This window comes from Myxocyprinus asiaticus, chromosome 47 (assembly GCF_019703515.2).
Source record: "Myxocyprinus asiaticus isolate MX2 ecotype Aquarium Trade chromosome 47, UBuf_Myxa_2, whole genome shotgun sequence".
In the NCBI taxonomy this organism is placed as follows: domain Eukaryota; kingdom Metazoa; phylum Chordata; class Actinopteri; order Cypriniformes; family Catostomidae; genus Myxocyprinus; species Myxocyprinus asiaticus.
In genome coordinates, this window is record NC_059390.1 from 31121453 (window position 1) to 31134889 (window position 13437).

At 39.2% G+C, this 13437-nt stretch overlaps 1 protein-coding gene across 1 annotated transcript in view; it reads left to right on the top strand.

Moving 5' to 3' along the window:
* LOC127436491 (cysteine-rich with EGF-like domain protein 2) overlaps positions 1–11617 on the top strand; it is a 116322-nt gene extending 104705 nt beyond the window's left edge. Inside the window, exon 9 of the mRNA XM_051690687.1 lies at positions 9094–11617. Coding sequence (XP_051546647.1) covers positions 9094–9167 — 74 coding nt within the window. The 3' untranslated portion in view covers positions 9168–11617. The remainder of the gene's footprint in view (positions 1–9093) is intronic.
* Positions 11618–13437: the final 1820 nt, after the last annotated feature.

The following is a 13437-nucleotide window of genomic DNA, read 5'->3' on the forward strand; positions in this document are numbered from 1 at the left end:
TTCGTTCACTCATTCACTATTTCCTATATATCTCAGCAGTGAGTGAACGAAATGAGTGAGTAAATTTGGACGCTGACGGATACACCGAGTGTCGGATCTCTGGGGCTGTCACAGAAACAACATCACATATGAACTTTTAAAATACTTGGGCCGTACTTGTTATTCTTATGAAATAATATATTAATACAATAAATCTTCATTCTGTTTGTCATTTTTAATATATACTTTGTGTTAATATAAAGGGTAAACACATTTGATCAAATAAAGAGTACATTTGAAAATGTATCTGTATGTTTTGCCTCTCTATATGTTATTATATTATTTTAATCAAGCAATGATTTGCCAAAAAGTAATTTAATACATTCAGCATGAAAGGAAGCAGTAAACTCCCAGCTTGTACGTCTTCCCCATGGTGGATTGTGGCCACCGTCGTGGGGTGTACATCAAATGTACACTCGAAATGAGTGTACATTTACGTAAGGAACGAGTGGCTTACTCACAATTCAGACAGTCTTACAAAATGGCGGACACTCGAAAGAGTGCACTATATTTGGATAGGGGGATGTTTCAGACACAACGAGTGTTCCACGACCGGGGTTGGTGCCCTACGCACTAGGCTGCGTACTCTGCATTTAGAGAGCGGCGGTGCTGCTGTACAGAACTAATGATCTAAATACTTAAGACACTGAAAACTGTAACTACACTGAAATAAGAATCTGCACAGGATTTTAAAAGCTATGAAATAGCGAAAGAATGCATTAATAAAGCATGATCTTGCTATGGTTTATATTTCAGCATTATATAAATGTCCTTGTGGGACATTTTCACGTTTTCACCGTAATAATTACTAGAAATGTTTTCAAAGCTCTCTTATTAACAAAGTCATCCAGATCTGACAAGCGCCCTTAAAGGGATAATTCACCCAAAAATTAAAATTCTCATTATTTACTCACCCTCATGCCACCCCAGATGTGTATAACTTTCATCTGCTAAACTCAAATGAAGATTTTTAGAAGCATTTCTCAGCTCTGCAGATCCTTACAATGCAAGTGAATGGGTGGCAACATTTTAAAGCTAAACAAACAAACATAAGTCAGCATAAAAGTAATCCATAAGACTCCAATGGTTAAATCAATATCTTCAGAAGCAATGTGATAAGGGTGGATGAGAAACAGAGAAACAGATCACCTACACATTCTTCTTGTGTTTTTGATGATTCACATTCTCTGCATATCGCCCCTGCTGTCCAGCAAAAAATGAAAAATATTGATCTGTTTCTCACACACACCTATCATATCACTTTAGAAGATATGGATTTAACTACTGGAGTCTTATGGATTACTTTTATGCTGCCTTTATGTGCTTGATGGAGCATCACAGTTTTGGCCTATAGAGCTCAAATATTCTTCTAAAAATCTTAATTTGTATTCTGCAGAAGAAAGGAAATCATACACATCTGGGATGGCATGAGGGTGAGTAAATGATGAGAGAATTTTCATTTTTGGGTAAACTACCCCTTTAAAGTGGTAGCTCAGCCATAATTTAATATTCTGTCATCATTTCCCTACCCTCATGTTGTTCTAAACCAGTGTGACGCTTTGCATTATGTGGAACACAAAATATGTTAGACAGAATATTAGGGACTGACAGTCTCGCTCACACTTTCAAAATATGGAGGGAAAAAAATTAACTGAAAGTTAAGACTTTCTGTCTGATATCTACTTATTGTGTTGTATGGAAGTAAGAAAGTCATACAGGTTTTGAACAACATGATGGTGAATGATGACAGAATTTCCAATAATAATAATAATAATTCTGTAATACATGTTAAATGTGTATTATGTAATGGAATATAGGGTAGTTAATGTCATTTGTAAAAGTAATGAGTTACTACTTGAGTACTCTTTTAATTGGATACTTTCTTACTCTTATTCGAGTAATTATTTATGTTAGTACATTTACTTTAGTAATTTTGTTTTTTTTAAGTAATTGTACTTTTACTTGAGTACAGTTTTTGGCTACTCTACCCACTTCTATTCGCGGCATTGGGTAAGCATAAAATTTGGACACCGCATTCACTTTCCAGTAGTCAACACAGAACCGGACCAAGCCGTCGCTCTTCAGTACCAGAACTACCGGGCTGGCCCAATCACTGTGCAACTCTTGTATTACGCCCATTTCCAGCATTGCCTCTAATTCTTTCTGAACAATCTTTTTCTTGTGTTCAGGAAGACGATAAAATAGGAACCACAACCCCCGGGGTGGTCTCAGTATAGTGCTCTATAAGGTTTGTGCAACCGGGAAGGGGTGAAAACACGTCTGTGAATTCCGCTTGCAACCGGGCAATGTCTTTAAGCTGCGACAGTGAGAGGTTGTCTCCACAGGGGACCAGGGTGAATGAACTTGGTTTGGGAGTCACCTCTGGCCCGAGCTCCGCCCTCTCCAGAACTACCGTCGCCAAGGCTACAGGTACACCCTCCATTGTTTGAGGAGGTTGAGGTGATAAATTTGACGTGCCCCTCCCCTATCCGTTCGCCTAACCTCATAATCGAGATGTCCGACTCGTCGTGTGACCTCAAAGGGTCCTTGCCACTTGGCGAGTAATTTGGAGCTCGAAGTGGGCAGCAATACAAGCACTTTATCTCCCTGTGCGAATTCCCATAGTCGAGTGCCCCTGTTGTACAGTCGGCATTGACGTTCTTGCACTTGGAGCAAATTCTCCTGTTACCTGCCCCAGAGTGTGGAGTTTTGCTCTAAGGTCAAGAAAGTATTGAATTTGGTTTTTGCTATTCGAAGGTCCTTCTTCCCAAGCTTCCCGTATGACGTCGAGCACGCCGCGCAGCCGATGCCCATACAGTAGCTCAAATGGGGAAAACCCTGTGGAGGCTGGGGTTTGAGCCACTTATCCCAATTTCTGGCATCTTCATGTACGAACTTATGAATCATGTTTTTCAAGGTCTTATTAAATCATACATGCTGGTGAAAATCGATTTAATGCCTAATAATTTTTACAGTTTGCATAGCATGTGACATGAATGTTGTGCCTTGATCAATGAGGATTTCCTTTGGAATCCCCACTTGGGAGATAATTTTGAAGAGTGCCTCCGCAACATTATGTGCTGAGATGTTGCATAGAGGCACTGCTTCCAGATATCACGTTGCATCAGAACTAATACAAAGCAATGTCCACGTGCAGTCCGCTCTAATGGCCTGACGAGGTCCATGCCAATTCTCTCAAAGGGGACCTCGATCAACGTCTGAGGGTGCAATGCCGCTTTTGGGGTGGCCGGTGGATTCAACAACTGTCATATATATATATATATATATATATATATATATATATATATATATATAAATAATAATAATCACACACATTTAAACTATAAATCTCTCTCCACAGCCCCTCCCCGAGAGCCTTCCAAAAAGGTCAGATAGCTGCCCCACTTATTAAAACACCTCCAGGTTGCCTAGCCTTCTATCTGACATCTCCTCAAATGCTGCCACCCTGCCCTTCTCCGTGCACCACTCCCGAGATGAGGGTGCACCAGCCGACTTCCATCCCCTCAGAATGATCTGTCTACTGATCATAAAACTGGCTAGGACCTAATTTCTTATGCATTTATCCCCTATATTAATGACCACCCTATCACCTAAAATACAGAGTCTGAGGCCAAATTAAATTTGAGTGGCCAATATGTCACACATAAAACTCTGAACCTTTAACCAAAATTCTTGGATCTTAACACACCACCAAAAAACATGAGTTGTGTCCCCATCTTCTGATTGGCATTGCCAGCAGGTGGGTGTGTCTTTAAGACCAAGCCTATACAATCTAGAGGGGGTCCAATAGGATCGATGTAAAATCTTAAATTGTGTAAGGCGTACCATTGCGTCTCTAGATGTAGACTTGATGTTTTTTAGAATCTTAGCCCACTCGGGGGGGGGGGTCACGTGACGCCATGCGAGAAGCAGACATGTGAGCGGCTAGCTCTGCGCACTTTGCTGGTTTTTGGATTAATTTCATGTTATAACCGGTGAGATTCAATACACCGACATACTTACATATTTGCTCTTTGAGGTAAACATGGCAAAGAGGTCAAAATCCTCAGACTCTGGAGACATTAAAAGACACTTACTAGCTGAAACCTCTGGCAGCCCTGCGAGCCGGGGACTCAATTTGGACAGCACTTCGGGAGATGAAATCCAGCGTCAACTGTCCAACATCTAGGTGATGCTGACGAAGGTTGTTGCTGACTTGGAGGATCTCGCTGTAATATGTCGATCGATTACGGCGATGGAAAATTCTCTGAGCTGGTCACAAGAGTGACAGAAGTTGAGAAACGAATCGATTATCTGGAATCATCAGAAAGGGAATTATCCGCTAATCTGCCCGCGTCCAAAACAGACTTGGAATTTATTTTGGAAAAACTGGAAGATCTTGAAAATAGGAATCGAAGGAACAATATCCGAATTGTTGGAATTCCTGAGTGTGAAGAGGGCAGAGATATGGTGAAATTCCTGGACGAGCTCTTCCCGAGTCTGCTTGACATAACAGGCCATAAACTGGAAATTGAACGAGCTCACAGAGACCCTGCTCGCAGGTCTGCTGAGGGAGACAGGCCCCGAACAATTCTGGCTACATTTCTGAGATCATCCGATAAAGATCTCGTGTTGCACCAGGCGAGGAGTAAAGGAAATCTTTATTTTATCTTTAATCTTTTATTTAATCACAATATTTTCTTGTTCCCGGATTTTGCGAATTCTACGAGAGAAACGCGATTGGTTCAAGGAATATTACATCAACGGAAGATCGCTTTTGCACTGAGAATAGACATAAATGATGGCAGCAAAGTATTTTTATGTCCCAAAAAGGCACTGGCCTTCATACAAACTATGGGTGAGTAAACCATTGGGTGTTTCTTATGTGAGTGGACTGACTTGCTTGTTTAGTGTCTCGGCTGTCTGGGGAAGTTGGGTGCCATTTTTTGTTTCTTTCTGAGTTGGCTTCGCCTGGCGGCTGGAGTTTGTTTTGTGGCATGACACTCCAAGAAACTTTTGCATTGATGGAAGATCGCTTTTACACTGAAGTTCCCAGCCAGATTGAGAGTGGACGCTATGGATGACCGCAAAATATCTACATGCTTTCATAAAGGACGTCTTTTATAAAGTTGACGGACTGAGTAAGTCATGGTGTATTTTTTTTACGTGGCCTCCAAGTGAATTTGACTCGCTCAATAAAACACTTGATCATCCAAGGAACCGGGATGCCTGTTTTGTTTCGTTATGTGCTGGCTCCGCCTAGCAGCTGGAGTTTGTTTTGTTGAATAATACTCCTTCGGGTCAGCTGTGGATGAATCTGATCGTTCTTTGTGCTTACGCCTCCTGTTGGCTGGAGTTTGTTTTTGTGGAGTATTTTTAAGGGACATTAGAATGATTACATCATCTGCTGCACTCATAACAGCTGGCTCACTGAACAATTGTCTGCCTGTCCGAGGAAACTGAACGGCTTTATATCAGCTGGAAGTTGTTTTGTGGAGGAACACACCTTCAAGACAGTTCTGTGAATGAATCTACATGTTCTTTGTGTTTATTCTGCTTGTTGGCTGGGGTATGTTTTACAATTGTCTGTCTGTCCGAGGAAACTGAATGGCTTTATATCAGCTGGAAGTTGTTTTGTGGAGGAACACACCTTCAAGACAGTTCTGTGAATGAATCTACATGTTCTTTGTGTTTATTCTGCTTGTTGGCTGGGGTATGTTTTACCAAGTATATTCTGTTATGTAATTTTGCCTCCCGTAATTTGTGCAGATGCACCGGACTTGAGCAATCCGACGGCAAAGTTGTCGCGGGGGCTTTCGTATGCGTACATGGACCATTTGAGTTTAGAGGGATTGATGCCGGTTGCCGCTGTCGTGCACGGGGTTAATGCGCACGTTTTTCTTTTTTCTGTTTGTTTTGTTCGGGGGGAAGTTCTGGGTTTGATTGTTGCATTAATGGGGAATGTGGTCTGTATAATCTTGCTTTTGACACACAATTTCTTTTTTTATTATATCAATATGTCAGTTGTTAAAATGAGTGGATTATCTCTCTCCACATGGAATGTGAATGGGTTGGGGCACCCCATAAAAAGAACAAAGGTTATTTCTTTTCTTAAGCGTAAAAAATATGATATAGTGTTTCTTCAAGAAACACATCTCTCCCCGCAGGAAGCTGAAAAATTTGGGAAGATATGGGGTGGACATGTTTTTTTTTAGTGCTGGCTCAAGTAAGAGCAGGGGAGTCATTATACTGATAAATAAACATTTACAATTCAAATTTCTCAAACAGATTAAAGATAAAATAGGAAGAGTCATTATTGTTTTAGCAGACATTCAGGGGCAAAGGTTGATTTTGGCTAAGATCAGGGCTTTTTTATAGATCTTGAAGGGATGTTGCAAGCCGCTGGCACCTCTCATGATATAATATTGGGAGGAGACTTTAATCTTTTGATGGATTCAGTCCTTGATCATAGTGAAGCAAAAGTGTGTAAGCCCCCTAGAGCAACATTGACGCTTCACAGAATGTGTAAAAATCTTGGTCTTGCAGATATTTGGTGACTTTTGAACCCATCTGGTAGGGACTATAAATTTTTTTCATCAGTTCATAAGATTTATTCTAGAATAGATTTATATATATATATATATATATATATATATATATATATATATATATATATAAATCCCTCATTTCATCTCGTCAACTGCTTAATTGGAAACATCTTAGTCTCATATCACACCAGTTTAGAGACGTTGCCACATACAGAGAAAAATAAATCATATAGTTGGTGCTTTAATGTATCCCTTTTGCAAAATCCTGATTTCCAACAAATGTTAAAGACTGAAATCAATGTTTATATGGAGACCAACTGGTCCTCAGTATCCTCTGTGGGCGTGGCTTGGGAGGCACTTAAGGTGGTTTTTAGGGGCCGGATTATACAGTATGCCTCATTCACCAAAAAATCCAAAGCATGTGAACTTGTGGAGTTGGAAGAGAATATTAAAAGTGCTGAGGCAGAGCTGAAGCGCCAAATGTCATCTGATGGCCTCAGAAAATTGACCCGATTGAAATACAGATATAATACTATTTTGCCGTGGAAAGTGGAGTTTTGGTTATTCCAGTTTGGCCGGAAACATCAGTGCAAAAGCGACCTTCTGTTGATTTAAGAGTTTCTTGCATTCCTTGAATCGATCACTTTGTCTCTTGTCGAATTTGTAAATTCTGAGAACATGAAAATGTTTTGGTTCTTCCAAGAAAGCTTTCCTTTACTCCTCGTCTTGCGTAACACAAGATCTTTATCGGATGATCTCAGAAATGTTGTCTCCCTCAGCAGATCTCCGAGCCAGGACTCTGTGAGCTTGCTCGATTTCCAGCTTATGGCCTGTTATGTCGAGCAGACTCCGGAAGAGCTCGTCTAGGAATTTCACCATATCGGCCTTCTTCATTCTCAGGAATTTCAACAATTCGGACGATTCTAAAGGTCTTCCCAGACGCACTGCAAATCTGCCTTGGTTTCCAGCGGGTTAGCATCTAATTCCCTCTCCAATGACTCCAGATAATCGATCCGTTTCTTGACATCCCTGATTCTTGTAACCAATTCAGAAAATTTCATCTCCATGGCCGTAATCGATCAACGTATTACAGCAAGATCCTCCAAGTTCGCTACGACCTTTGTCAGCATCACCGACATGCTGGACAGTTGACGCTGAATCTCTCCCACCGCACCGTCCAAACTGTGTCCCTGGTCTGCGTTTCTGTCAGGGGTGTCAGTTTGAGCACGTAAGTGTCAAGCTGATTGAGGTCCTCCAGGTGGCGGAGGACAAGTCTTAGTTGCCTCCGCTTCTGAGATGTCAATCCGCACATTTTATCACTTGACTCATTGTGCATGACACCGCGGAGATTCTGCATGTGGAGGCTAATGCTACTCTCCGTGATCCATGCACAACTTTCCACGCGCCCCAATGAGAGCGAGAACCACTAATCGCAACCACAAGGAGGTTACCCCATGTGACTTTTCCCTCCTTAGCAACTGGGCCAATTTGGTTGCTTAGGAGACCTGGCTGGAGTCACTCAGCATGCCCTGGATTCGAACTTGCAACTCCAGGGATGGTAGTCAGCGCCAGTACTCGTTGAGCTACCTAGGCCCCCTACGTAAGTGTCTTTTAATGTCTCCAGAGCCCGAGGGTTTTGAATTATGTGACATATTTGTCCTCCTAGAACAGTTATGGAACAGAGTGTATCGAATCTCACTGGTTTATGTCATAAAAGGTATTAAAAACTAGCAAAGTGCGCAGAAATTTGTAAAAAGTTGCTGTCCTTAGCAAAGGACAGTTCGGACTGCTGAGAGGATTATTGGTTGCCCCCTGCCCCCTCCCTTCAAGAACTATACACTTCCAGAGTGAGGAAAAAGGCTGGAAAAATCTCTCTGGACCCCACTCACCCTGCCCACTACCTTTTTGAACTGTTGCCTTCTGGCCGAAGCTTCAGAGCTCTGAGCACCAGAATCGTCAGGCACAGGAACAGTTTTTTCCCTCAGGCTATCCATCTCATGAACAGTTAATTGCCCCATTGAGCAATAACTGTGCAATACACAGTTTAGTCTTTCTTATCCAACACATCCAACCACTTCTGCCATTTCATTCCACTGAGAAAAATTAAATAAAAAATGTGCACTGTACATAACAGATTTGTATTTACACTGTACATAACAGATTGTGTGGCTGTACGTATGTGTATAATTATTTTTATTTTTATTTTATTTTTTATTATTATCTATGTCTTGCTGCTGTTTTTGTATTGTTTTTGTATTGTTGTACACTGGAAGCTCCTGTCACCAAGACAAACTCCTTGTATGTGTAAGCATACTTGGCAATAAAGCTCATTCTGATTCTGAGAATTCGCCATTCACACGTCCTATCCTCGCATGCCATCACGTGACTCCCCGAATATTCACAGTATTTGCCATTCTGCTTTGTTTGCTTTTATGTATACAAAAGTTCAAGCTTGGTGTATAAAATGTTTATAAATGTATACATTGTCATTTTTGTTATCATTTAGAAGAGAATGAAAATGTGCCTGGATTTTATTCTGAAGCAATGGTTGAATCACTCGAAAAACATGAGGACCTCTGACATCACATGGCTTGGATGCAGAAAACGCCCACCAGGGCCAGTACCAACTTTTGGGACCACTAGTGTCTACAGCAATTGAGACTGTCAGTTATATGTGAACAGGCAAGACTGAAAGGCTCTTGCAGTACATACTTGATGGACTGCAATATTTTAACTTGTGGAACATGGACAGCATTCTTTTGCAGTAGAAGGACATTGTCCACTGCGCTTTCTCAGTGACCAAGGTTCAGTTATCATTTGTTGTGATGTTGTAATTTTTGAAAGTGAAATAAAATGAAAAACACACAAGATACATTCTTGGCCTCTAATGTTCTCATCTCGTAGTAACTGTTATTGAGTCATAGCAGTGTTTAAGTCTAGAATAGGGGTCATCCACAGAATGTCATTTATATGTTGCTATTATTGAAAAGGCTTAAAATGCAACACATGTAACATATTGGTATTAATGAGCTCTTTTAATTAGTTATTTTTCTCTAATTGTTGTCATCGAATACTTTAATCAGGTCACTGTCTGCATGACCCAAGGAATCTAAATAGAGCAGTCACAGGACAATAGGCCAAATTATAGAAACGTTATAAGCCTTTTTACACATTTCATTATAACTTTTGACCACAAGCTGGCACTGGCCCAAAACTGTATAGGTAACCTTAGAGCATGGTGCTGATGATGCATACCAAATTTCGTAACTGTACACCAATGCCTTTATAAAATACAGCATTTTATGACAAAATTTAAAATGGCTGATGCGCAAAATGGGCTAAATAGGAAAATTGGTTATAATTCGACTCGTTATGCTCCAGTAAATCTAGAGACCAGCTTCATAATTTTAGGACAAACTATTCAGAAGTCGTAAGCAAAAATAGCCATTTTTCATATCTCCTGCCCACTAGGTGGTGCTGAGCCGAACTTCTGCATGCATACTTGTGATGACATATAGTAAGTTTTGTGTCAATAAGCTAATGTGTTGCGGAGTTTTGCGTCAGGTCCATTTTGTTGTGCTCGCCGTCGAATTCGCTGAAGAGTTATTTGAGAATGTTTTGGTCTATAAAAAAACTTTTGATAACCTTTTTACCCCAGTGTCCCTAGATGGTCTACAAGACAAGTTTCATGCAAATCAAACATATGGTCTAGGAGGAGTAGGTAAAAGTAAGTTTTTCTGAAAATTCAAATTGGCAGAAAATCTAGTCAGGCGCATGGTGTGCACTTGACTCTGTATGAGCCAAGGAATCACAGGAAAAAAAAGGCATTTTTATTCTAGGCCTTATTGTTCAAAATTTACGAGCATAAATGTATATATAAACATAAAAATGCAACTTTGACTTTAACTCCAACGCCCAAATTTGGGTCAGATATATTTGAGTGTCCTCCAAATTTCATATCTCTAAAAAATTTCTACATTTAAAAGGTTGCTTATGCTTCAAATTAATGTTTAACACTTAAAATGTGTGAAAACATGAAGTAGTGATGCATTTCGACTTGAAATGCATGGATGCCTGTGAGAACATTAGTGAAAAGTTATGTGTCATTGAAAACGAAGTTGAAAACGGACTCCACAGCTTTCTTTGCTTAAAAAGTTGCTTTTGAAAGCCGTTTCATGAAGTTTGCACAGTTCTGGGTTGACATTCATATTTCTTCATTAACAATACTATGTATTACATTTTTAATAAAAATGTGCTTTTGGCCTTTAAGAGCTATTTCATGAACTTTGCACAATTCTGTGTTGACATCATGAAAACATGATGTAATTATGCATTTTTACTTGTAATGCTTTTTTTTTTTTTTTTCATTGGGGCCTATGAGAGATATTAGTGAAAAGTAATGTTTAATTTAAAAAAAGAAGTGACTACTGATTAGAAATTATTCAAAACAGCTTGCTAAGATTACAAATTTGCTTTTGGCCTTTAAGAGCTGTTTCATGAAATTTGCACAGTTCTGTGCTGACTTTCAGATTTCTTGAATAAAATGACTGCTTATCTATTACAATGCATGCAAATTTACTGCAATGATGCATTTTTGACTTGTAATGCTTTCTTTTGCAATGCATAGCTGCCTATGAGTGATATTAGTGAAAAGTCATGTTTCATTCAAAAAGAAGTGAATTCTGACGAGAAATGACTCCAAACAGCTTTCTAAGATTAAAAAAAAATGCTTTTGACCTTTAAGCGCTGTTTCATGAACTTTGCACAATTCTGTGTTTAGATCTTGAATACATGATGTCATGATGCATTTTTACTTGTAATGCTTTCTTTTGCAATTCACTGCTAGCTATGAGAGATATTATTGCAAAGTCATGTTTCATTAAAAATAATTGAATACCGATTAGAAATGACTGCAAAAAGCTTTCTAAGATTGAAAATGTGATTTTGGACTTTAAGAGCTGTATCATGACGTTTGCAAAGTTCTGTGCTGACTTTCAGATTTCTTGAATAAAATGACTGCATACCTCTTACTTTGCATGCAAATATGCTGCAATGATGCATTTTTGACTTGTAATGCTTTCTTTTGCATTGCATAGCTGCCTATGAATGATACTGGCGAAAAGTCGTTTCGCTGAAAAATAAGTGAATTCTGATGATAAATGACTCCTAACAGAGTTTTGAGATTAAAACAATGCTTCTGGGACTTTGAGAGGTAATTTATGAAGTTTGCACAGTGCAGTGTTTACATTTAGATTTCTTCAAAAGAATGTCTATTTATCACTGAAGATGCATGAAAACATGATGTAATGATTCATTTGTACTTGTAATGCTTTCTTTTGTAATTCATTGCTGCCTATGAGAGATATTAGTGAAAAGTCATGTTTCGTTAAAAAAGAAGTGAATTCTGAAGAGAAATGACTCCAAACAGTTTTCTAAGATAAAAAATGTGCTTTTGGCCTTTTAGAGCTATTTCATGAACTTTGCACCATTCTGTGTTGACATCATGGGAACATGATGAAATTATGCATTTTTACTTGTAATGCTTTTTTTTTTTTTTATTGGGGCCTACGATAGATATGTTGGACTTCATGTATTCAGATAGAAGACAAAGGCAGGCCTAACACAGTCGTAAAACCTAACTCAGGCCCACATACCAAGTCATAAATTTTACTGATAAAAATCGCGCCAAAATCAAACAAAGGGAGTCCAAAACAGACTACAAATCCCATGAAGCCTTGCTCACTAAAGGATCGAACTCTCAACTCCTATTGGATGAGGCACACAACAGAATGTCCCTCAACCATGACATCATCAGGAGTAGAAATACCTCTGAAATGCTTCCGGGATTTGCTTCCAGCAACTTTGCTCGCCGTGTGTAGACGCAGCTCATCGCTGCTCTCGGGTGCAGCCTCGTGGCACAAGGAAGTAACGTCCGACTTGAAACTGTGGCCATACAATCTCCACCTCGCTGGACGAGTTGAGATTACTCTGTGTTCCACCGAACACTAACGGATCCGAAGGAGACCGCTGAGAAATCCGCATCTTCATCCGTTTGCCTGCAGAAGTGAAGAGAGAAAAGATTTCTCTTCCCTCTTCAATCAAGTCGACGTCGCTGATTTCTCCGCCAGCCCACCGAGAATCAGCAGCCGTACCGCCTGCAAACAGAGCGAGGAAAACGGCCTCCCGTCATCACCCGAGCCTCGAGAATTATTAATATTCTATTGATTTTTGATAATTGATAATTATCTTTGATGAATGTTGAATTTGAATGATCAATAAGCTAGTGTTAATTTTAATTAATGTTTCATTGATGTTAATGATTAGTGATTATCTTTGATAATTGTTGATTTAAAGGATTAACAAATCTAACATTGATTCTCATCAATGTTCTATTGATTTTAATAATTAATAATTATCTTTGATAATTATTAATTATTGCTAATAACCAAACCCGCTCCTAAACATAGCGCACTACATTTACTGGAGCCCCATATGAGGTTTTAATGAGTTAGATTCAATTAATTAATTTAAATATTAATTAATAACTAAAGAAATAATTATCAATTATTTCTGATAGTAACACTGATCTAAACAACCAGTAAAGCCCAACAGATTTTAGTAAAAAGTCATGTTTAATTAAAAAGAAGTGAATACTGATTAGAAATGACTGCAAACAGCTTTCTAAGATTGAAAATTTGATTTTGGACTTTAATAGCTGTATCATGAAGTTTGCACAATTCTGTGCTGACTTTCAGATTTTTTGAATAAAATGACTGCATACCTCTTAAATTGCATGCAAATATGCTGCAATGATGCATTTTTGACTTGTAATGCTTTCTTTTGCAATGCA